This window comes from Poecilia reticulata, linkage group LG8, assembly GCF_000633615.1.
Source record: "Poecilia reticulata strain Guanapo linkage group LG8, Guppy_female_1.0+MT, whole genome shotgun sequence".
NCBI lineage: Eukaryota > Metazoa > Chordata > Actinopteri > Cyprinodontiformes > Poeciliidae > Poecilia > Poecilia reticulata.
The window spans coordinates 819,123-842,763 of NC_024338.1; the positions used below are offsets into that span (position 1 = coordinate 819,123).

Genomic DNA, 23,641 nt, shown 5'->3' on the forward strand with positions numbered 1-23,641 from the left:
GGATGGATGGATGGATGGATGGATGGATGGATGGATGGATGGATGGATGGATGGATGGATGGATGGATGGATGGATGGATGGATGGATGGATGGAATGCTCTGAAGGCTCTGTCATTTCAGCAGGTAATTTCAAAGTAGTCTGCATGCTGTAAATCAAGTTCCTGAAATAAGTTGACTCAAAGCTTACAATCTGAAAATCCAGTTGCTCAACAGAGCAGGATATTTTTTAAGACTCTCCAAAACATAAGGTAGAAATGCTTCCATTGAACATCAAATACGTACTGCAAGAATATGTTTGTAGGCTGCATATAAATCTTTTTTTCATGAATAAGTGGAGAGGTGGAACCTGAGGGTTTTCATAAACAGTGAATGCAGGTAATGAAGTTCCCCTGATATATTTTTAAAGGATTAGAAACTGAAATGTAGGCTGAGCTCCTACATTTTCAAAGGAGGGAAAACATTCAAAGGGGAAACCACTTTCATATAGGGGCTTGACCTCTGGATCTTCAAGGCAATCCAATCTGAAAAAAAAAGTGAGAAATCTGAAGGAATCAAGAAGTAGACCACAACCAAACAGAACTCTGGATAAAATGTCGGTTGCTGAAGATGAAAATCCTCCTCCAACCCTCCAGCGCTGATATGGCTCAAGTTTCTCCCTTTCTCAGAGCCCCCCCTTTCCTCAGACCCAGACATGCTCTGCAATTATGGAAGGAGGGACCTGCTGTTTTTTCCCTCTGTCTTTTTTTTTCCTTTGAAGGAGGTGTCTTTTCTTGTCTTCCCTAAACGTGAGCAGCAGCAGGGTAATGAGGGTGCGTCCCCCCCTTAGTCGGTCCAGACCCAGTACCTCCCAGTTCTTTGGGCTCCCATATAAAAGCTCTGCTGGAAAATGAGTGCAGGCAGTAGGGAGTTTTCTGCTGGGGTCAGGAGGACTTTGGACAGACGCACGGATCCTACCCCAAACACCCCTGTATGAGTGGAGTGTAGCAGAAAGAGAAAACATCCCCAACTTTTTTTTCCTCTCTTGCCTCAAAGAGTCTACATGTCTGGTGGCATCTAGACATGTTCAGCTTTGTGGATTTTCGGCTGGTGCTGCTGCTCGGCGCCACGGTGCTCCTGGCCAGGGCGCAGGGTGAGGACGACCGTAAGTTTCATCAGTTTGTCGGAGGTTCTCAACGCTTTTCTCCCTTTTTTAAAAAAAGGATGGATTTTGTCTTCATGACTGGACGGCTGCTGAGATCTTAGGAAGAGAAGAGGAGAAAACGAAATGATTTAGACATTAGATCATTGAAAGTTTGTTGTCTTCTGAGACAGACAGAACAGGGTGTACGTAATCCATTGGGCATCCCAGGAAGGCCTCCCTCTCTCCTTCTCTTTGTTCTAGTGTAGCACTCTCTTCCCCTCCATTTTCCCAGCATGCATGCAGAGCAAGTTGCTGCAAGTTTTTTGCAGACTTTTCTCCAGGCCCTGCTTTTTAAAGAAGAAACCCCATTGCACAGATGACATGTACAGGGCCTTCAAAATTGAATATTTGTAAGACACAAATAATGTTTTTTAATTTCTCTCCTTTGACCAGCTTTAAATTTGCTGCTCAGTCTCCATTAGATGCATCAGAGATGTGAAATCTGTCTGAAGCCTGACTGATGTAGCAGTGTTAGTCACAGCCTGAGGCCAGCTTTTAAGTCAGACAGGTGAACTGCAGCCCACATAATAAGAATATTCCCAAAGGAAAACCAGGAGGTGGGAAACAGGTCTAGTCTTGCCTGACTAGATATAAACATCTTCCATCTGCAAAAATCTACAGCTGTTTTGATCCTGAAAAGGCATCATGGAGGACTGTAAGAAACTGAATCTTCTGACAAGACAAAGAAAACCAAATCAACTCTGGGGACTGCAGCTATGGAGTTGATATTCAGTTTTTCCAGATGTTCCTTTTAACTGGACAGGATTCAGCAGTCTTTTTGAGGCAGATGTTCTTTGACACTAAGAGCGATCTCACAGCGCCATCCAGAGGCTCCTCTCTGTGACTGCAGTAACATCTGGCTGCCACGTCCACCCCCCTCTCACACCCACCTCCTCGTTTTCTTCACTTTCTTTCCACTCCTTTTTGTCTGCTTTCCTTTAATTGCAAACACATGTGCAGAGTTTCCAGCAGCTGCTGCCAAACCAGAAGTCTACAGCACTGCTGCTTTTCTCCCTCTGAGCTCAGAACTTTGGCACGGCACAATATTTATATTCACTCAGAAAGTGCATTCAGGGTTAACATTGTGCTATGAAGTCAGAGTCCCATCACTAAGATAGGACGCTAACTTGCTTTTCAGTGGAGATAACAATTTAAATTCTATTGAAGGTTTTTAATTTTTGCTCTACATCTGCAGGCAGACTGTGTCCTCTGAGTCACCCCAACCCCGGTCTGTTTCAGTTCCACACAGAACGTTGTTAGGACCGCTGCTAAGCATTGAATTTATACAAAATAACAATATATATTTTGCAAATTTTAGAAATATTTACATAAAATGATAGAGAAAACTAGAATTTAAGGCATTGACAGCTCAGATGCCCCATTATATGAAAATTCAGGCATATTCTAATGGAATCTAGACATGAAAATTAATCTCCAGAGTACTTAATTTACATTTTGTATTTTAATGTAATTTTATATTCATTCACAATCATATTTTTTACTTTAAATTTTCTGTTTTGTTGCTCCCACATACGCATGTCTATTTGACATCCCTCTCTCTCTCTGTTGCCCCCTCAGGCACAGGTGCCAGCTGCACCCTTGAAGGTCAGGTGTTTGCAGACCGGGACGTGTGGAAACCAGAGCCATGTCAAATCTGTGTGTGTGACAGCGGAACTGTGTTGTGCGATGAGGTTCTATGCGAAGAGCCAACTGACTGCCTCAACCCCATAGTCCCCCAGGGCGAGTGCTGCGCCATCTGCCCTGATGACGGTATTTCGCTTTAATATCCTCTGAGTTACTTTTTCATAACTTTGATTCTATTATTTTCGTATCATATCATTCCAGAAGTCATAAATATGAAAATACATTAAAAACAAACAAAGCACAAAACATGAAAGTAAAAAAATGGTGTACCTTTAACGCCCCGCTTAACTTTACATCTTTGTATTTTCTGCATCACATCCATCATTTATTTTTTAATTTTTTAATTTCTTTTTCTATATGTTTGAAATTGTGTGTTTCTCCTTTTCAGGTTACCAGTCTGCTCAGGTTGAGGTAAATAAAAATGTCTTTACATTCAGAACTTGTTGGCATTTTAGTTATTTGTTTAGTCTATTAGGTGCTTTGAAAATCATTCTGTTGTGAACTGATTTTATTGAACCAAAGTAAACTGGACTGAAGTCAGATGATTAGTAGGTGTACTAATAATAATAGGAACATTAATATTCATATCATTCTATTCATATTATTTGTACAGATCAATGATGTGTAGTACAATAGCAACCAATACATGATTGTTAATGTGATTATATCAATACCTTTATCTTTACATTGAGACTATTTTTGATGATTTTCCGTATAGGGACCCAAGGGAGACCGTGGACCCAAGGGAGAGCGGGTATATTCACATTTTATTCTTCTGTGGATGTGCTTCCAGTTTAGCTAAATTTTATTAGTGTGAATAAGTTCTGGCACTGTGGCCAGAGTCCTGTGAGTTTTTGCTGGAGTTAAACGCAACAAAGCAGCAGAACTTTTTACATGTTTTGCATTTTAGTATCTTAAGTAGATGAGGAAGTAAGTTTTAAAAATGTGGGAGCATTTAGCAAGAGTATTAGTCACTTGGTGTTTGTAGCTTCTTTTTGTGATGTAAGAAGTGGTAAAATATCATTACATTTATGACATGCCTGCTAAAACATGAACTAAAAAGCTGAGTACATTCTTACCACATTCTTACCTGCATGTACCTGATTGTACATGCAGGTAATTTGTTTTCTACCACATGATAGAAAACAAATTACCTGCATGATGAAAACATTACTAGTTGGGTTAACAAAAGTATCAGTACATGAGGTGTTTTTGTTTTTGCCAAAAAAAAGCCTAATTTTTAGTTTTATCTTATTTTTTTAAAGAATGCTAAGAATAAGAAGTTGCTTTTTGTTTCCAATTGTTACTTCATCAAAACTTATGTCATGCATCATAATAAAACATTATGACTTTTAAAACCATAAGGCAAATTGTATTAGTCTATTTTATTCAATTTGATGCAGCTAACAACCTGACTGGCTTTATGCTGGCTAAGCAGCTAGTCATGCTGGGTCTGAAAGAAGCTTAATCTGAATTAGCATAATGTGTAATCTAAAACATCTTTAAATATTTTGCTGAAGTTGTCATACATTACTCTTTGATGTGGATCATTAATAGATTATATGCAACACACTTAAGTGGAAATTTAGAATTCTCATGCAGAGTCAGCGTATCCACTTCCTGTATGCTGATGTCACATTGACCACAGCTTATCTTTTTGTGCCTGGTTCTACGGTCATTAGTGTTGAGAAGTCCGATTTTAGGAGGTTCTCTGTGATTATAAAGGACAAGAGATTACACAGTACAATCTAATATCCAATACTAAACAGTATTTCCAATATGGAATCTTCAGGTAACTGTGCTTGTATTTGTAATTATGGCGTTTAGGTGACACACATGCCCCGATGTTTGACATTTCTCTAACTTTTTTAGGGTCCTCCTGGTCCTCCTGGTAGAGATGGCCTGGACGGTCAGCCTGGTCTGCCAGGACCTCCCGGCCCTCCTGGACCCCCTGGCCTTGGTGGAGTAAGTTGTTATTTTTTTCGTGTAAATTTCTGTATTTGGCTAGGTTTGGGTTCAGGTTGTAAAGAGCCAATCAGGGTTGGAGGAACAAGCCCACATTAAATGTTTGAGTGAACCTGCTGATATCAGAGAATATAAATTCCTAATTTGTTTTTACCACAGCAACAATTACATCATCTTTACATACAATTGAGCTTGATGCCATGTTTTCAAAATGTCTGGTATTCTTGTGAGAAACATTTAACCAAGCCTAAAATTGCAGAAAATATAATTTTCTTGGTAAAAGTTGGGCATATTTTCAGTTTTGTGGTCTATCATAAAATCAGCTTGCACATAAAATTAAACTAATAAGATTTGCAGACTCAAATCTCATTATTGTTGATCTTGGGTCAAAAGGTTGGATGATGCACCTGTGAGAAGGTAGCTGGCCAGGAAAGGATGAGAAGATACTTGAATGCTATTTTTACAACCATTATTATTATTATTATTATTATTATTATTATTATTAGTAGTAGTAGTAGTAGTAGTAGTAGTAGTAGTAGTAGTAGTAGTAGTAGTAGTTTACTATTAATAATTACTTATTTAAAACTTTTACACACTACAGTAAAAAGTTCGCTCTGAATGTTTTACGAAGGCATAAAAAAAAGCATGGAAACACAAAGAAGATAATGCAAATAAACAGCAATCTGTGAATTGCTACATCAGTTTCACATTCTGACTTTAAATTAAAATTTGATCCTCAATGGCCATGTCAAGTGAACAAACCTTTGAATTTCATGGAAAATTCTGAGATAATGTCCTACAGCTAATATAACATTTCTGCAACATGCTAATTCCCTTAGAAAATCTATTGGTACACATTACTTGTTTGGAGCCAATTTTTAACTTTGCATTTGCTTCACACAGTTGATGGGTTTTGCAAAACAATTTTTTATGTATATCGAAATATATATGGAAAATTATTTTTACTTAAACTTAAAAATAATTTTCCACTTGATTTCTGTCTGCTAATTTTTGACATGCTTAGCATCTGATACCATCTACCATATTCATTTTTATTAACCTCCAACATTCTTTTAATATAAAAATCATACTGAGCTAAGCTAATGGCTAATGACTTGTTTGAAAAGTAAAGTTAACAGATGGACACCCAATGATGACTAAGTCTGGGCTAACCTGTTGCCCAGGTTTATATTATTTTTTACATTTGGCTGTTATGAAATAACAGCACAAAAAAAATCATTATTTTTTTAAACTAAAGCTTGCATATCAGGAAGTGAATCTCACCAAAGGGTTACATTAAGGGCAGGTGTTGGTGTTGTTTTAATGCTCTATGAAAGTTCCTGTTAAACATAACCCTTGCTCAATGTATGTAATATGTGATTGCTTGATAAATGTCTCTTGAAGGACATGTCTGTATTCTTTTTGTGTTTCAGAACTTCTCCCCTCAGATGTCTGGTGGTTATGATGAGAAATCCCCTGCTATGCCTGTGCCTGGACCAATGGTAGGGCATGTTCACCCTTGTACATGTCTTATTATTTTCCTGTAATTTAAGATGGTGCAGTTTCTGACTTCTGCCCATGTTTGACTAACAGGGCCCAATGGGACCCCGTGGACCTACTGGATCTCCAGGTCCAAGTGTAAGTGGATCATTTCCTTCCTTCCAGTGACATGATCATAATGTTAACACCGATTGCCTGACTGCATTGAGCTGTTTCTAAATTTAACAACTTGTCCCATAAAACACATGTAGTCTCAGTTTAATCTTAATGTTAAACTGGGGTTAGGGTTAGCCTGGAAATTTTTGAATTTTAATATATGTTCTTAAGCATACTATAATACTCAGTTGACCGTTTCCCGATTATACTTGTTAGGTATTTCACTTAAAGGATTCTATAATAATAATTGATTCAGTTTAACCCTTGAATTATTTGGGTTGTCAGATGTAATGTTTTAACTTCACCAGAATTATGGTCAGTTTGAAGCCGAATATTCTGTCATTTTAAGCTTATGGATCACTTTCTGACAGCAATTCAAGAAACCAATAACAAGAACACATGACCGGCTATGGTGTCAGAGCAACTGAAGTTATTCAGGATTATTTTGTTACACAAGAAGTGTATTTTTTTAATAACTTGTAGAATTCAGAATCAAAGAAAAAAATTGTCAATTCATTTGTGATGATGTTTAAGGTTCTGTCTCCTTCTACAGGGACCCCCAGGACCCAATGGCCATCCTGGTGAGCCTGGAGAGGCTGGAGCCCCTGTGAGTGTTGAAAATACACACACCTTTTCACCTAACTCATCCACAGCCCGCATAACTCTCTTTGTCTTTTAATCAGGGTCCCATGGGGCCACGCGGACCTGCAGGACCTCCAGGAAAGAACGGAGAGGATGTAAGTGGTCAGCTTGTATTTTTCAGATCCTGAGGAAACATCACTTTGAATCAAAGCGCAGTGAATAAAGTGGATTTGTAATTATATCTTAATTTTGTATGTCATCAGGGTGAGGCTGGCAAACCTGGTCGTGCTGGTGAGCGGGGACCTTCTGGTCCACAGGTACTTCACTGATCAAACATGTTTTTGAGTAAATGTGTAAATAAAACAGTGGACAGGGACAGTTTAAGTTAAACAGCAGAGTTTAACTTGAACTGTCTCTCTTCTTCTTTACTTTTTTCCCCCAGGGTGCTCGTGGTTTTCCAGGAACCCCCGGACTTCCTGGAATTAAGGGTCACAGAGTGAGCTAAAGCCATTTTGTATCATCCCAATCATCCAAAGCTGAGAAGATCTCATGAAGAGGAACTTCATCTTTATGTTTCTCTCTTGGCCTTCAGGGATTCAGCGGTCTGGATGGTGCCAAAGGAGACACTGGCCCTGCTGGACCCAAGGTGACTAAATGTTTCCACTGTATCATTTTTTCACTTGATGTCCAAAGTTTCATTTCAATAAATGTTAACATGAATTGTAGCAATGCATGGGTAGCATAAGTGGGAAACACACTAGAGTGATTACTGGAGATAGAAACATTTTGGCGAGTTATCATACGTGACATTAATGTTGCTGTCATAATTGTGACAATGTTTATCAACATATTTCCCTTTGATACAAGGAAAATAACTGACCACGATGTGAGGCAGTACTATCACTGTCTCATGCCCAAACAAATACATGGCCAACCCCTCCAAAACACAAACAATAAGATAGACATAAATCCTGGATGTTAATATCAGCCAAGTTTTACTTATGAGACTGATACCAGTATGTTAAAAATGACCAAAACCAATGTTAAAGAGGCAGTATTATGTAAAATATACTTTTTGGGCTTTACATCATGTTTTTATGTTATTCCCTCATCAAAGATATACCCAAAGTGTTGCTTTATTCTTTCATGCATGTTTGAGAAATCTTTTAATCTCCCGTGGCAACCATTCAGCTGTGCAAATCACCAGCTGAATGGTGATTTGCACCATTCAGCTGGTGCAAATGGAGTGACAGCTCCTTCTGTTTTCGAGGTGCTGCTCTTCCTTGGAGCTTCTGCCTCCCCAGCGACTTCCCCACTCAGCTCCTTTAGACTAGCCAGCAGCAATTAGCAAACACCTTGTGAAGCTTCACATCTGTCATTATATGAGCTACTTCTCAGTGCAATGCTGATAAAAACATTGTGAAAGGGTTAACAGAGGAGCCATGTTGTGATGACTTCCTGAAGGCGGAGTTTCAGAAAGAGCAGGAATTTTTCAAGAGAAGGAGACTCAGTAACAAGGCATTAAAATACAAGGTCAAATTTCTTTTGAACGATATTTGGTAGCATTTTATAACAACTGGAGGTATCATAGTTACTTGATTGTGCTATACGATGCCACTATGTGGCTGTAAAATATGTAATACTGCCCCTTTAATGCCAATATATCAGATCCTTTAGGCATAAAAGAAATAGAATTTGACAGGAATTAAATATCCAGAATTTAGTGCCCCTACCGCAGATATTGTGTAAACATTTGGCACCCTGTGATGCTCCTCTCCTCCTGCTTTGCACCGCTGCATCAGAGCGGTGCTTCACGCTGTGCCTCTCAGAGCACAGGAAGAATCTCGATATGACTTTTCTGTTGTTGACAAAACAACATAGCGTAGGATCATTTTACATGAAGTAACACTAACTAAAAAACACAAACAATGAAAACTACAAATGTGTGATTTTGATGAGAAATCCCCTGCTATGCCTGTGCCTGGACCAATGGTAGGACACGTTTTGCCTGTTGCATCCTGTTTTGCACCGTCCTTCATTTGGTCACTTGGTGTATTTTCATGTTCACGAAAAGTTCTTTGGAAATCACCTTATTGGTGCTACAATATGATTGTTATATCTGAGTTTAAAAAAAGTAGAAATGACCCTACAAACATATGACTTTTCAAACATCTTTTTTGCATAACAATTTGGTCAGTCTTTGTCTTTTGCTACCAGCAAATGAAAATGTTGAAAATTAAACTTGCAGCGAGATGTTGGGAGGACATCTCGCTGCAGTCACATTGGGCTCACACTTTTATTATTGTAATAATATGTTATTTCTATAATATTATATTATTGGGCCTAATAATTTACCTTTCTAGTTTTTGCATTTTTATGTCCATCCATCCACTATGTTATACTTACCCCTGGTGGAGTTGTGAGGGGTGCTGGTGCCCATCTTCAGAAGTCAACGGGTGAAAGGCGGGGTAAACCCTGAATAGGTCGACAGTCATGTTTTTATAAGGATGTAAAATAATCTTTACATTCTGTAAACTTTGGTTCTTAGCTAAGTTGACAATACATGGTCATACTGTGGACCTTCTTTATCTGAAAATTTAATGTTTGCAGAATCACAACTTTCAGGCACCATCTTTAAAGATGTTATTCAACATATGTGCCAAGAAAGACAAACTGAAATTTGGCTCAAGGTGACTAAGGGGTTAGGGTTTAAACTGATTTAAACTAACTGTTTAAATCAGAAGAAGAGATTAAAGAATCCAACAGGCAGCCATTAGCTTTAGCACTCTGCTTAACTTGCACACTCACTTGTGATAGTTACATTATTTGCCATATTGTTTTAGCATTAAGATTGATTGTTCTGTTGATGTCCTTTCACATTCTCCCCTGTCTGTCTCTTTCCTCATGTTAGGGAGAGGCTGGAGCCCCTGGTGAGAATGGAACTCCTGGTGCTATGGCAAGTGAAAAAAACTTTATGCCAATTCTACCTGGACTTCACCTTAACCTTTGACTGACTGCAATTAAATGCACGTTGAATTGTATTCCTTTAGGGGCCTCGTGGTCTGCCTGGTGAGAGGGGTCGCGCTGGTCCATCTGGAGCTGCTGTAAGTCCATGCATAGTGTGCATTCTAAGCTATAATTTGTTGAGTTATACACAAACCATTTATGTCTGTCTATTTGTCTGACTCCTGCAGGGAGCCCGTGGTAACGATGGTGCTGCTGGTGCTGCTGGACCTCCGGTATGTCTTTGATTCTCTGATAGTTGAGTTGAAGTACTTTTTTTTTTTAACGACTACGTTCTGAAAATAATATTGAACCACACTAGTGAAAATGTACTATTTACATTAACATTACAGCTACATATTCTGTATTTGCAAACACAATACAATGCAGGCATTCTATGCTGATTTCTGCATTATATTGTGTATGCTTCAACATGAATCCACAAGGGACAAACTTATTTTTCAAGCACGTTTGTCCCTTCAAATGATTTGCTATAATTTGAAGTTAATTGGAGGAGGGGCACTGGACTAATTGCAATATGCATTTCTGACCACAAGATGGCATTACATTCTGCACACTGGACCTTTAATGCTTGTATCTTACTGTGTTGAGTAAATCTACCAAATTAGAGGAGCTTTATTTTGTGATCTATGGTTACAGAAAACTGAAAGTAAGAGTTTATTTTTGTCTGAATTTCCATTTATTTGCTTTCAGGGTCCCACTGGCCCTGCTGGACCTCCAGGATTCCCAGGTGGCCCCGGACCCAAGGTAAAAAAAAAAAAGGAAGAAAGAAAAATCACAGTTTCACACTCCTAATAACAGTTTAGTGTTTCATTTGGGAGTCTACCTAATTAAGCATATTTATGTTAATGTTTTAGATTTCAACCAAAGCTTTCAAGTCCAACTAAGTCTTTGTTTTGGTTTTCTGTCTCCCAGGGTGATGTTGGAGCACAGGGAGCACGTGGACCCGAGGGCCCTGCTGGAGCTCGTGGAGAACCTGGTAACCCCGGACCCGCTGGCCCAGCTGGACCTTCTGTAAGTTTGAAGCTTTAGGTTTAAAAATGAATCATCAAAATGTTTTAAACAGTACAAATTAATTCAGGCAAAATAAAACTTCTGGTGTTTGTTTAAAACAAACTTACAAAAAAGTTACTTTTAATGTAATTTGTCTTATTATAACTATAGTTTTAAAGGATTTGTTCTTTTTCTTCCTCAGGGAAACCCTGGAACTGATGGAGCCCCTGGTGCTAAAGGAGGCCCTGTAAGTGTATTTCGAAAAACAAAAACTCTCTCTCTCANTCAAAAATGCAGCAAAAAGGGTCTGGATTTTTAATTATAAACCATGCTTATTTTACATATATATATATATATATATATATAATTATTATTTTTTGCATTTATCAAGGGGACCTAAAAAGCTCCCGTAGCTCTACTGTTTTACCAACAGTTTCAGTCAAGCTGAAAAAAAACCAGACATGACATGAACTTCCAGATGTGACTGTGTTTTGTGGCTGTGTGCTGCCCCCTGCAGGGTGCCCCTGGTGTTGCTGGAGCTCCTGGTTTCCCTGGACCACGTGGACCTCCAGGACCACAGGGTGCAGCTGGTGCCCCTGGACCCAAGGGTAATACTGTAAGTACAGCTGTAAATAAACATAACAAATTAAATATATTTATGTGCCTACTAAAATAAATAATTATATTGTTACTTCGTGTTGACATTAATTTCTGTTTGTGTTTGAAATGTAAACACAAGAAAACAACAATCAAGGAAATACTTCTCCTAATGAACACTCTGATTTGTTGTCCTAATGAACACTCTGATTTGTTGTTTCTTTCTAAAAGTCCTTCCAATTTGAATGTGTCTTTCAGGGTGATGTTGGTGCCCCAGGATTCAAGGGAGAGCCTGGTGCAAAGGGAGAGGCTGTAAGTTCACCCAGATATCCACAGAGTAACATTTTTGGCTTGTACTCCATGTACTTATCCTCTGATTCCAATTAATTTGTGTTTTTTGTTTATCACAGGGTGCTACAGGTGTTCAGGGACCCCCAGGACCTCCTGGTGAGGAGGGCAAAAGAGGATCCAGAGGAGAACCTGGTGCTGCAGGTGCCCGTGGAGCCCCTGGAGAGCGTGTATGCATTTCTTCTAAATATTTGTTATTTTAACAACAATTTTAAGATGAGTTTGGAATATGTCAAAGAGGAGAATAGGGTGACCAAAACCCTATGGACCAACAAAGCACAATTTTCTGTTTTAGAAAAAATTTGCCTCTTTAAGGCGATGGTGATTTAGGAGGTAGGAGTTCGTCCTGTAACCTGTGGGTTGCCGGTTTGAATCTCCTCTCTAGCTGTCTCAGCTACAAAGTCACTTCACCTGACTTGCTTGATGGTGCTGGTCAGACGGCCCAGTGGTGTTGATGTCTCTGTCAGACTGCCGTAGAGCAGCTGTGGCTACTATCCAGCAGCTCACTACCATGAGCATGTGAATGGGTGAACGACTGACTGTAGTGTGAAATGCTTTGGGCTCCTCTAGAGGAGATAGAATGCTCTACACATACAGGCCATTTACCATCTTTGCTTCCACCAGAGGTGAACATAAAGCCTAAGCAATCACACAAGTTTTTTTTACTGTTGTCTAATCACGTCTACAATGAAATCATAACAGACTAAGTTTGTGTTTTAAATTCTCCCTGTAGGGCGGCCCTGGTGGTCGTGGTTTCCCTGGTTCCGATGGCCCTGCTGGACCCAAAGTAAGTAAACAATGAAGAACTCAACAAGAAACTGTTTTATATCTGAAATAATTCCAGGTAGCAATAACACATTTTCTCTGCTTTATTCTTTCTTCTAGGGTGCCCCAGGCGAGCGTGGTGCTCCTGGTCTTGTTGGACCTAAAGGTTCCACCGGTGAGCCTGGTCGTACTGGTGAGCCTGGTCTCCCTGGAGCCAAGGTACAGATAAGTCTCTGTACAAGTATGACTGTACCAGTTTTTCACCATATTGTCATCTCATCTGATTTCCAACATTTGCTTTGTAGGGTATGACCGGCAGCCCTGGCAGCCCTGGACCTGATGGCAAAATAGGAGCTTCTGTAGGTTTATGTCCTGCACTGTTAATTCTTATCAAACCACCACCTACAACTTGTCCATAAAGTAAAGTTATTTCATCTCCACAGGGAGCCCCTGGACAAGATGGACGTCCCGGACCCCCTGGCCCTGTTGGAGCAAGAGGTCAGCCTGGAGTTATGGGATTTCCTGGACCAAAGGGAGCTGCTGTGAGTATGGTCTAAAAAGAAAAAACGTATTGTTGTTACGCTCGTTGATATGGATTTTGAACTTCTGAGGACTGCTCCACTAATTTATGTTCTCTGTGTTGTTTCTTTTATTTTTTGTGTGTGATTAGGGTGAGGCTGGAAAGCCCGGTGAGAGAGGAGTCATGGGACCCACTGGCGCTGCTGTAAGAGGCCTATATCTTGCTCATTTTTTATTTTTAACAACACTTTCTGGCCAGTCAGAGAGGCTGTGTCTGTCCGTTTGAAAATCTGTCATCTTTGTCTTCAGGGAGCTGCTGGAAAGGATGGTGAAGTTGGTGCTCAAGGTCCTCCAGGCCCTGCCGTAAGTAACACACTTCTGCACAACCTTTTGCACCAACATCCAATTCTTCATGAATAAAATAAATATAAAAAAATTACAACAATGTATTTCTCTGCATCCCCAGGGTCCTGCTGGTGAGAGAGGAGAGGCAGGACCTTCTGGTTCCCCTGGATTCCAGGGTCTTCCTGGACCTCAGGGAGCGGTTGGTGAGAGTGGCAAGCCCGGAGAGCAGGTGCACATGCATTAGTTTTAATACATTTTCCTAAGTGAAAGTGCTTCCTCCTCATTGCTATCTTTTTTGTTTAGGGTCTGCCTGGTGAGCCAGGAGCTGCAGGTCCTGCTGGATCCAGAGTAAGCAGCTTTTACTCAATGTTGTTTCTTTAACCGGTGATACACTCCTAGGAGAATCCTGTATTGGTGGGTGGGGGGGTTAGAGCATCTTTAGAGATTTACACTAGTTTCTAAATAAAACTGTTTTATTAAAAGATTACTTTCGCAAGGTAGCAATAGTTAGAATACGTTATTATTCTACAAAAAGAATAATTCTACAAGAAGAGCCACAATATTTAATTTGGACACTTACCTAACTTTCTACCACTTTTCTCCTCAGGGCGACAGAGGATTCCCCGGTGAGCGTGGTGCCCCCGGCCCCATTGGCCCCGCTGGCACCCGTGGATCCCCCGGTTCTCCTGGTAATGATGGTGCTAAGGTATAGATTTGCAATCACTTAATAAATTTGAAAGTTTAAATAAAATCAAGTTCAAGAAAATATCAGGCATTGTTGCTTCATTGTTGTTTACTACATTCCTCTTAAGGGAGAACCTGGAGCCCCTGGTGCTCCTGGAGCTGCTGGTCCTCCGGGACTGCAGGGAATGCCTGGTGAGCGCGGAGCTGCTGGCCTTCCAGGACTGAGAGGAGACAGAGTGAGTGATCACAACAGTATTTCTCCATAACTCCCAATATTTGCAATCACATTTCATCATGCATATACATGTCCACCAGGCAGCATAGGCACCAGACTGGTCCTGACTGTGTAGTCCGATATGTCACAACTTCCAGTGCAGTTTGTGTTGAGAAATATTTCTTTGAAAACCAGTAATAAGTTCTCTTCAGTAGTTGAAGGTACAGTAGCTCATACGTTGCTTGGACCACATAGGTCAGCTTTTGTTTCCAAAGTGCATCAGACATCCTTCACTGGTTCACTGAAATTCCTTCCTTAGACCATGTTGACAGATGCTGACCACTGAAACCCAGGATCCCCAAAATACAGTGGTGTGAAACAGTGTTTGCCCCTTCCTGATTTCTACTTTTTTGAATGGTTTACTCACTTCAATGTTTCATAATATCTAACCATTTCAAATATTAGTCAAAGATAACGCAAGTAAACAAAATGCATGTTTATTCTTTTTTAAAGGAGATTTATCAGTATAGGAGAACAACATCCAAACCGGTATGGACTTGTGTAAAAGAGTATTTGCCCCTCTGTCAGCACATAATGCTGTTTATCATACCTGAGTTCACTTTCTCTAACCACACCCTGGACTGGTTACTGCCACGCCTGCTCTTAATCCAGATGTCACTTAAATAGGACCTGATTGAAGAACACCAGAAGATCTTCAAAAGCTAGACATCATGCAGACATCCAAGGACATTCAGAAACAAATGAGAAAGACAATATTTCAGATCTATAAGTCTGGAATGGGTTACAAAGACATTTATAAAGCTTTGGTGCTCCAGACAGACCTGTTATCCACACACTACCAGAACATCTTGATAATCCTGAGACTTTTGAGAAATCATTCTGTGGTCTGATTAGACAAAAATTCAACTCTTTGGAAAGAGTGTGTCCCAATACATCTGGTGTAAAATAACACCGTAATTCAGAAAAAGAACCTCATATCAACAGTAAAACTTGGTAGAGGTAGTGTGATGATCTGGGACTGTGTTGATGCCTCAGGACCTGGAAGCAGCCTCCATTTATCACAGACTGTTGTCTACCAAAACATCCTGAAGGAGAATGTTTGAATGTCAACTTGGGTTCTGCAGCAGGACAATGATCCAAAACACTCTCAAAGGCTGAAAAAAACAGATAAAGACTTTGGAGTCTCATAATCAAAGTCCTGACCTTAAACTTACTTGTCTCCCATGCTGTGGTATGACGTTAGTCATTCGTACTCAAACCCCCCATTGCAGCAGATTTAGAACAATTGTGCAAAGAAGAGTCGGCCAAAATTCCTCCATAGCTGGAAAAGACTCATGTCAAGTTATCATAAAAGCTTTCTATCAGTTGTTGCTGCTGAGGGTTGCCCAACCAGTTATTAGGTTTAGGGGGCAATCACTTGTTCACACAGGGCAATGTTGTGTTTGCTTGTGTCATCTTTGGCTGTTTTTTAAATTTGTTTAATGCTTTGAAACAGTAAAGTTTGACAGACATCTAAAGAAAGAAACAAAGTCAGAAAGGGACAAATACTTTCTCACACTGCTGTAGTTCTTGTCACACTCAAACAAATCTTCACATTTGTTCATTTTTCCTGCTTCTAGCGCATCAATTTTGAGGACACAAGGTTCACTTTCTGCCTAATAGATATGATTCATTAACTGAGCCATTAATCTCAAAAGTTATGCTCTTCATCTGCTGGAGGTCATGATAGTTTGATTGGGGTTAATGCACTATTATAGAAATTGTTGTGATGTGGTTTGCAGCAAACTCATTTACACATTTAGCATTGATATACCCGATAAACCCTTTTCATCCAATAATCCAGGGTGACCAAGGAGCTAAGGGTGCTGATGGTGCACCTGGTAAAGATGGGCCCCGTGGCTTGACTGGACCAATTGGACTTCCTGGACCGGCTGGTTCTCCTGGTGACAAGGGAGAGAATGGTGCCCCTGGACTTGTCGGCCCTGCTGGAGCCCGCGGAGCCCCTGTTAGTAAAATCTTCTTGTCTCCCAAAATCTTGTCCCACTACTGACTAATCACTGGATTTTCACAACCTTGACTGATAATTCTTCGTCTGTAACAGGGTGAGCGCGGTGAAGCTGGACCACCTGGACCTGCTGGATTTGCAGGACCTCCTGTAAGTGTTTTTGCACTGGCTGATTTAGTTTTCTTCTTTTTTTCCACTTTGTAAATTTGCACTAAACTATTCTAAAAACTTTTTTATTTTTCAAATCACCACCGTTCAATCTCAGGGTGCTGATGGACAGCCTGGTGCTAAGGGAGAGCCTGGAGATAATGGTGCTAAGGGAGATGCTGGACCTCCAGGCCCTGCCGGACCAACTGGTGCTCCCGGACCTCAGGTTTGAAGAAGCATTCATTTGTGGTTTGTATTATTTATCTTCCAAAGACTCATTTTGATTGAGGTTGTGTTGTGTTTTCTTAGGGTCCTGTTGGAAACACTGGCCCTAAGGGAGCCCGTGGAGCAGCTGGACCTCCTGTAAGTCATTACTCTTGTCTTCTTCTGTAAATTACTTTTTAGCCTTGCATTAGTTTAGTTGACTTGTTCAAGTGCACTAGTTTGATGCAGTCTTCTGGTTTGGTGGTCCTTCTTCTTAGGGTGCTACAGGCTTCCCTGGAGCTGCTGGCAGAGTTGGCCCTCCAGGTCCTGCTGTAGGTTTAAACTTTTTTTTTCACTTTGTGTTTCTGATAATGAAAAGTCCAGGTCTTCCAGAGCCATTACAATTGACCCCTATCCCCAATATGTAGGGAAACTCTGGACCCCCCGGGCCTCCTGGACCATCTGGCAAGGAGGGACCCAAAGGAAACCGTGGTGAGACTGGACCTGCTGGTCGCCCTGGTGAGATTGGTGCTGCTGGACCCCCAGGAACTCCTGGAGAGAAGGGAAGCCCTGGTGCAGATGGTGCTGCTGTAAGTAAGCTTCTCTGTAACAGGCTTTCAAAACAACCAAGATCACCTTCAGGTGAAAATGAATAACTCAATGTAACAACATCAAATCTCCACTATTTGCATTATTTATGCAGCTTAACATGGGCCATGTTTAGCTGCATAAATAATTTGTTCACTCTTGATGTTGATCATTTACCTCGCCTACCCGCCTTTACCTCTATTTTTCTTTTTGCTTGACCTTCAGGGAGCTCCTGGTCTGCCAGGACCCCAAGGTATTGCTGGAGCACGTGGTATCGTTGGTCTGCCTGGACAGAGAGGAGAGAGAGGTTTCCCTGGTCCCCCTGGGCCTGCAGTAAGTAGATTGATCTTGATTCCAACATCCCTCCATCATAGACAATCAAACCATTTACCTTATCTTACAAAACTAAAACAATAAATCTAAGCATCTGTTTTTATTCAACTTCCAAAAGGCAGTTAAATACACCTTAATAACTACACGTGAGTTGTTTAGTGACGTAAAAAATCTATACGTTGACAAAAGGTAACGTGTCTACATATTGTGTCTTCAACAGGGAGAAATTGGAAAGCCTGGACCTGCTGGCCCTGGTGGTGAGCGTGGGCCTCCTGGACCCATGGGACCCCCTGGTCTTGCTGGTGCCCCTGGAGAACCTGGACGTGAGGTGGGATGAAGGCCCCCGGTCACTGGAGTGTTCTTGGCCTTTTTATGGTCTAGCACATGCTTAAGTTTAGTGTTCTGCTGATATTTGAGTTGCTTTGTTTGCATCATAGGGAAACCCTGGTAATGAAGGACCATCTGGACGCGATGGAGCCCCTGGACCCAAGGTAGGTTTATGATATGTGTTGAATGATTGCGCTGTACACAACAGTCATTGAGTTCATATCCAGTTATACAAGTTATTCAACTCCTGTCAATTTGGTTAATTCAGATTCAGCTATATAAATCCTAAATTAATCCTAATTACAGCAGGTTGAGATACAGTCAGTTTGTCATATAATGCTAGTTAGATAAAAACCAGAGAAATCCCACCTGATTGCACTGCGTCATTGACTTTGAACCTTTTTCTGACCAATCTGCCTACCAGATTGCTTGACTGTAAAAAGAATCAAAATTAGACAGAACTGAAACCCCATTTTCAGACTTTGGGTCAGAAGTAATGGAACAACTTTCTAGTAGAGGAACTAGTTGCTGTAGAATGCTTGATAACTCCTGTCCTGAGGAGCACTTGTTTTATCTTGGTTGGTAGAAAGAACCAGATTATCTGATTTTCTGTTTGTGCTGTAGGGAGACCGTGGAGAGAGTGGCGCTGCTGGAGCCCCTGGTGCCCCTGGACCCCCTGGTGCCCCTGGACCTGTTGGACCCGCTGGAAAGACTGGTGACCGTGGAGAGACTGTGAGTGAAAATTGCGCCATGCTTATCAATTGGTTCAATTTTTTCATTTTAACATGTGCATGAAGATGTGGCATGTCTTCACATTCACCTCAAAGTTAAACTGAGGTCTCTGTGTTTCAGGGCTCTGCTGGCCCCGCTGGCCCTGCTGGCCCTGCTGGACCTCGTGGCCCTGCTGTAAGGAACAATTGCTCCAATAAGAAATTAAGTATGTAAGGACAAGCAAAAGTTAAATTAATTAATTATCTCCATCCATCTTTTCAGGGACCTGCTGGAGGTCGTGGAGACAAGGGAGAAACTGGAGAGGCTGGAGAGAGAGGCATGAAGGGACACAGAGGGTTTACTGGCCAACAGGGACCTCCTGGGCCTCCTGTATGTACATGTATACTGATTTTTCGATGCTAAAATATATAATCTATAATCACAGAATCAACCTCTAAGTCACATTGTTTTCTATGAACTCCTAGGGAGCCTCTGGAGAGGCTGGACCTGCTGGTTCTTCTGGACCTGCTGGACCCAGAGTAAGTTATCATTCAACTATTAGCAGTTTATTACTATTATCCTTTTAATATTTGCTCTACTTATTTGTAGAATTATGTTTTCCTAATTATTCTCTGTACTTTTCGCAGGGTCCTGCTGGATCTGCTGGTGCTCCAGGTAAGGACGGTATGTCTGGTCTTCCTGGACCTACTGGACCTCCTGGACCTCGTGGACGTTCTGGAGAGATGGGACCTGCTGTAAGTCCCCCTATCAATTTATTTTCCTCCTTTCACTTGCCAGTGGGCTGCACAGTGGCACAGTTGGTAACACTGAAGTTCCTTGGTTCATTTCCCAACCTGGGTTCTTTCTGCATGGAGTCTCCATGTTCTCCCTGTGCATGCTGGGTTTTCTCCAGGTACTCCAGTTTCCTCCCACAGTCCAAAAACATGACTGTTAGGTTGATTGATCTCTCTAAATTCTCCTTAGGTGTGAATGTGTGTGTGGGTGCGTGTGTGTGTGTGCGTGTGTGTGTGTGCGTGTGTGTGTGTGCGTGTGTGTGCGTGTGCGCGTGTGCGTGTGTGTGTGCGTGTGCGTGTGCATGGTTGTTTGTCCTGTTGGTCTCTGTGTTGCCTGTGACAGACTGGTGACCCGCCTGGAGTGTAGCCCGCCTCTCGCTTGATGACCACTGGAGATAGACACTCCGTCCCATCACTTTAGATAATGGATGGATGAGCAGAATTTATCACTAATGTACTAACCAAATTGTCTTTCTTTGTTAGGGTCCTCCTGGACCTCCAGGACCCCCAGGACCTCCTGGTGCCCCCGGTGGTGGATTCGACATTGGTTTCATTACCCAGGAGAAGGCCCCTGATCCCTTCCGCATGTTCCGTGCTGATGATGCTAATGTTCTCCGTGACCGCGACCTGGAGGTGGACAGCACCCTGAAGAGCCTTAGTCAACAGATTGAGCAGATCCGCAGCCCTGACGGAACCAGAAAGAACCCTGCCAGAACTTGCAGAGATCTCAAGATGTGCCACCCTGACTGGAAGAGCGGTGAGTCCATATTTGTAAAAGCATACAATTGTTTGTATGTATGCTAGCTATAGTTCTTCTCCAAAAATAATAGGAACTGACCCTTTTTTTCTGTTGTTCAGGTGAGTACTGGATTGACCCTGACCAGGGCTGCACTCAGGATGCCATCAAGGTCTACTGCAACATGGACACCGGAGAGACCTGCATAACACCAACTCAGCCTGAGGTTGCCAAGAAGAACTGGTACATGAGCAAGAACATCAAGGAGAAGAAGCACGTCTGGTTCGGAGAGGCTATGAATGATGGCTTCCAGGTGAAACCTTATGCCCCAAAAGTCCCTCCCTCACAACCTGAATTTTTATTTGGATTTTTTCCCTAACCTTCCATCAAACTTTGTCTTCTGTTCCACTTTTCCTACCAGCTCTTTTCTATCCTCTCTTACCAAATTCAATCTTTCCTCTTGGAAATCCGACTAGTAACTCTTTTTCCTCTTTCCTGCCCAGTTCAACTACGGCAGCGAGGGTTCTCTGACAGAGGATGTCAACATTCAGCTGACCTTCTTGCGTCTCATGTCTACTGAGGCATCCCAGAACATCACCTATCATTGCAAGAACAGCATTGCCTACATGGACGCTGCTGCTGGCAACCTCAAGAAGTCCCTCCTCCTCCAGGGCTCCAACGAGATTGAGGTCAGAGCTGAGGGCAACAGCCGTTTCACCTACAGTGTCCTGGAAGATGGATGCACGGTGAGAAACACTTTCCTTTTCATTTCTAGTTCTTCAATAAGAAAAGCAGCTGGTCAAACATGCAGGGGGATTGTTGAGCGAGTCATTTTAATATTTTAAAAGTAATTATCATCTATCCCTCCTTTCCTACAGTCACACACCGGAACATGGGGCAAGACAGTCATTGACTATAAGACAACAAAAACATCTCGCCTCCCCATCATTGATATTGCTCCTATGGACGTTGGTGCTCCAGACCAAGAGTTTGGCCTTGAAGTTGGACCTGTCTGTTTCTTGTAAAAAGAGAAATCTGGACTTGAAAGTGTTGTTGTGTGTGTGTGTGCGTGTGTGTGTGTGTGTGTGTTTTATTTTTTCTAGCAGTCATCTCTCCCCAAAAAAGAAACCCCACCAAAAGATTCTTCCAATGTCATTTGCCTGAAAAATCTGACCCTTCACTCCTGAATCGACACATCTCCACTTGGCCTTTGTTTCCAATGGTCTACTTTGCCTAAAACTGCACTTGAACAAAAACAAGACAGTGGCGGTGTGGTGGCATCTGCATCGCTGTGTTTGGGACCACTATTTTTGTTTGTTTTGTTTTTTTACTTTTTTTCCCTTTGTTTTTTGCCATCACCAACACCAAGGATCCTGTAGAGAAGACATTTAGTTTCACTGGCAACAAGAAAATAATATATGCCTCTGTAAAGTGTAAAAAAAACAAAAACAAAAAAAACCTCCCCTCTTATTCTAGCCAAACCAGGCCTCTCTGGAGTTTACAAAAATACAAAACTGACTTGTATTTTATACACCTCTGCGCTCTGAGGAATGAAAGGACAATCACAACAGACAGAATTAAATTGTTTGTACCACGTTTCAGGTGTTGATGAATAAACGGTGAAACTGACAGTCATCTTTGTGTTTGTTGTTCTGACCTCCTGTGCTTCACCTGCTCTTGGCAAGACCAACATCCCCTTCTTACTGCTGTTGTGATTTGTTTGTTTTGTGGTTGATATCTCGTTTTTGTTTTTTTTTTTCCTAAGAACCATTGCATTAAAACACCAGCAGAGAAAAATGAGTTTAAACCTATTTTATGAAAAAGATAATATGGCTACCTCAGAAATGAAAGAAATTCCAGCATTTTAAAAGGACTCTGAGTATTTGAAATGAAGCCTGTTTTCATTATGGCGGTCTGTGGGGTAGTTGAGGTTTACTGACACGTTTAACAGAAGCAGAACTAAAACTTAAGGTGCTATTTTTTTCTTTGAGGTCTGTTGGCTATCCAGTTTGGGTCCACTGTTGTGCAGTGTTACAAACATTCTGGCATGGCAGCGCCCTCTTGGTGCTAAAAATGAAACCACAGCTTTTAATTCTTGGTGCCCAGGAGACAAACTTCTTCTGTCTGATCATGGTGGCAGTAAAACTTTTCTTTTTGCTATTCAGCTTCTACTCCAACTTTTCATCCCTTCATTCATGAATCTGTTGTACTTATTTTCTTGTTCTCTTGTGGAACAGGTGACTTTCCTCATCAACAAATTAAAATCAGAGATTTTAATCACCACCCAGATGGAGAGGCATCAGAAAGAGTTTGTGAGTTAGGACACACCCATGGGGGAAAAATCAGATCTGTACCTATTTTGTATATGTATAATAAACTGAGATGTTTTTAATTATTTTGAATGCTGAAATAAAGCATGTTAAGTGGTCTAACATTGAATCCTGTCTAATTCCCTGACTGACTCACTGACTGCCACCACAATGCAAACTGAAGTAACTGAAAAAGTGAAGTATTTGCTTCCAAACTATTCACTATTCTGACACATCTATTTTGGTCAGATCATACAAGCTTTATTATCTGACAAAAATAAATGAATACAAGAAGTTGTTAAATGATTGTCTCATTTATTAAGAGAAAAAATATATCCAAATCAGCCTAGGATACATACATATTTCTTGCTATATAAGTGCTTAACTGTGATTTACCACATTTTTTGAAAAGGAACTTTGATCAACCTTCCCAGGGGTGTCCCCCTACAGGCCATTGATTACTCCTCCAGAAGGCCCAATTTGAACCAGAAACAACATCTATGGCACTGCAGCTCAGTCTTCATAATTCCACAATAAAAAAGAGACTAAGGAAAATCTGCTATCTATTGAAGAATTCCTTGCCAGAATCCACAGATGACCAAATAAAAAAAGGCTGACCTTATATTTGCCAGAAACATCTGGATGATCCTCAACACTTTGGGGAAAGTGTCATTTGGACTGTTGAGAACAAGATAGATCTTTTTATGGTGTGTCCCATTACGTCTTGTTTAAAATTAATGCAGAATTTCAGAATAAAAGAAAAAAAAAACAGTGGTTCGAATGTGATAGCCTGAGGCTTCTATAGCCTCATCCTTAAGGATTTAAGTAACTTGCTGTAAATGTTTAAACAATGATTTCTTCTCTTCAGCAGACCATAATGTGGCTCAAATGTGACCCCATTTGAGGGTAGCACATCTGGTTACTAGTATCAGGCTTAGAAGACGATTAG

At 41.1% G+C, this 23,641-nt stretch overlaps 1 protein-coding gene across 2 annotated transcripts; it reads left to right on the forward strand.

Annotated features, from left to right (window-relative positions):
* Window positions 1–96: 96 nt before the first annotated feature.
* col1a1a (collagen, type I, alpha 1a) lies at window positions 97–22,822 on the forward strand. Of its 2 annotated transcripts, none has more exons than XM_008415004.2 (49): window positions 97–1,130; window positions 2,760–2,951; window positions 3,214–3,236; window positions 3,544–3,579; window positions 4,698–4,790; window positions 6,224–6,292; window positions 6,384–6,428; window positions 7,000–7,053; window positions 7,130–7,183; window positions 7,292–7,345; window positions 7,471–7,524; window positions 7,621–7,674; window positions 9,940–9,984; window positions 10,079–10,132; window positions 10,223–10,267; window positions 10,746–10,799; window positions 10,968–11,066; window positions 11,248–11,292; window positions 11,563–11,661; window positions 11,901–11,954; window positions 12,053–12,160; window positions 12,724–12,777; window positions 12,876–12,974; window positions 13,061–13,114; window positions 13,199–13,297; window positions 13,426–13,479; window positions 13,584–13,637; window positions 13,741–13,848; window positions 13,923–13,967; window positions 14,227–14,325; window positions 14,432–14,539; window positions 16,382–16,543; window positions 16,640–16,693; window positions 16,809–16,916; window positions 17,000–17,053; window positions 17,173–17,226; window positions 17,323–17,484; window positions 17,708–17,815; window positions 18,036–18,143; window positions 18,253–18,306; window positions 18,767–18,874; window positions 18,995–19,048; window positions 19,136–19,243; window positions 19,339–19,392; window positions 19,501–19,608; window positions 20,131–20,404; window positions 20,506–20,696; window positions 20,887–21,129; window positions 21,262–22,822. In XM_008415004.2, exons 1-49 carry the CDS (start codon window positions 1,061–1,063, stop codon window positions 21,406–21,408), a joined length of 4,326 nt encoding a protein of 1,441 aa, XP_008413226.1. In that variant the 5' UTR covers window positions 97–1,060; the 3' UTR covers window positions 21,409–22,822. The 2 variants fall into 2 exon arrangements, with proteins under 2 accessions (XP_008413226.1, XP_008413225.1); XM_008415003.2 differs by having other exon boundaries at window positions 98–1,142.
* The last annotated feature ends 819 nt before the right edge of the window (window positions 22,823–23,641 follow it).

What these genes read in the sequence shown, in the direction of transcription:
- col1a1a (XM_008415003.2), top strand. Translation starts at nt 1,061, where the DNA reads ATGTTCAGCTTTGTGGATTTTCGGCTGGTGCTGCTGCTCGGCGCCACG. An exon ending in TTGGCCCTCCAGGTCCTGCT is followed by an intron (nt 17,227 to 17,322) that starts GTAGGTTTAAAC and finishes CCCAATATGTAG; the next exon opens with GGAAACTCTGGACCCCCCGG. An exon ending in CTGGACCTGCTGGACCCAGA is followed by an intron (nt 19,393 to 19,500) that starts GTAAGTTATCAT and finishes TACTTTTCGCAG; the next exon opens with GGTCCTGCTGGATCTGCTGG.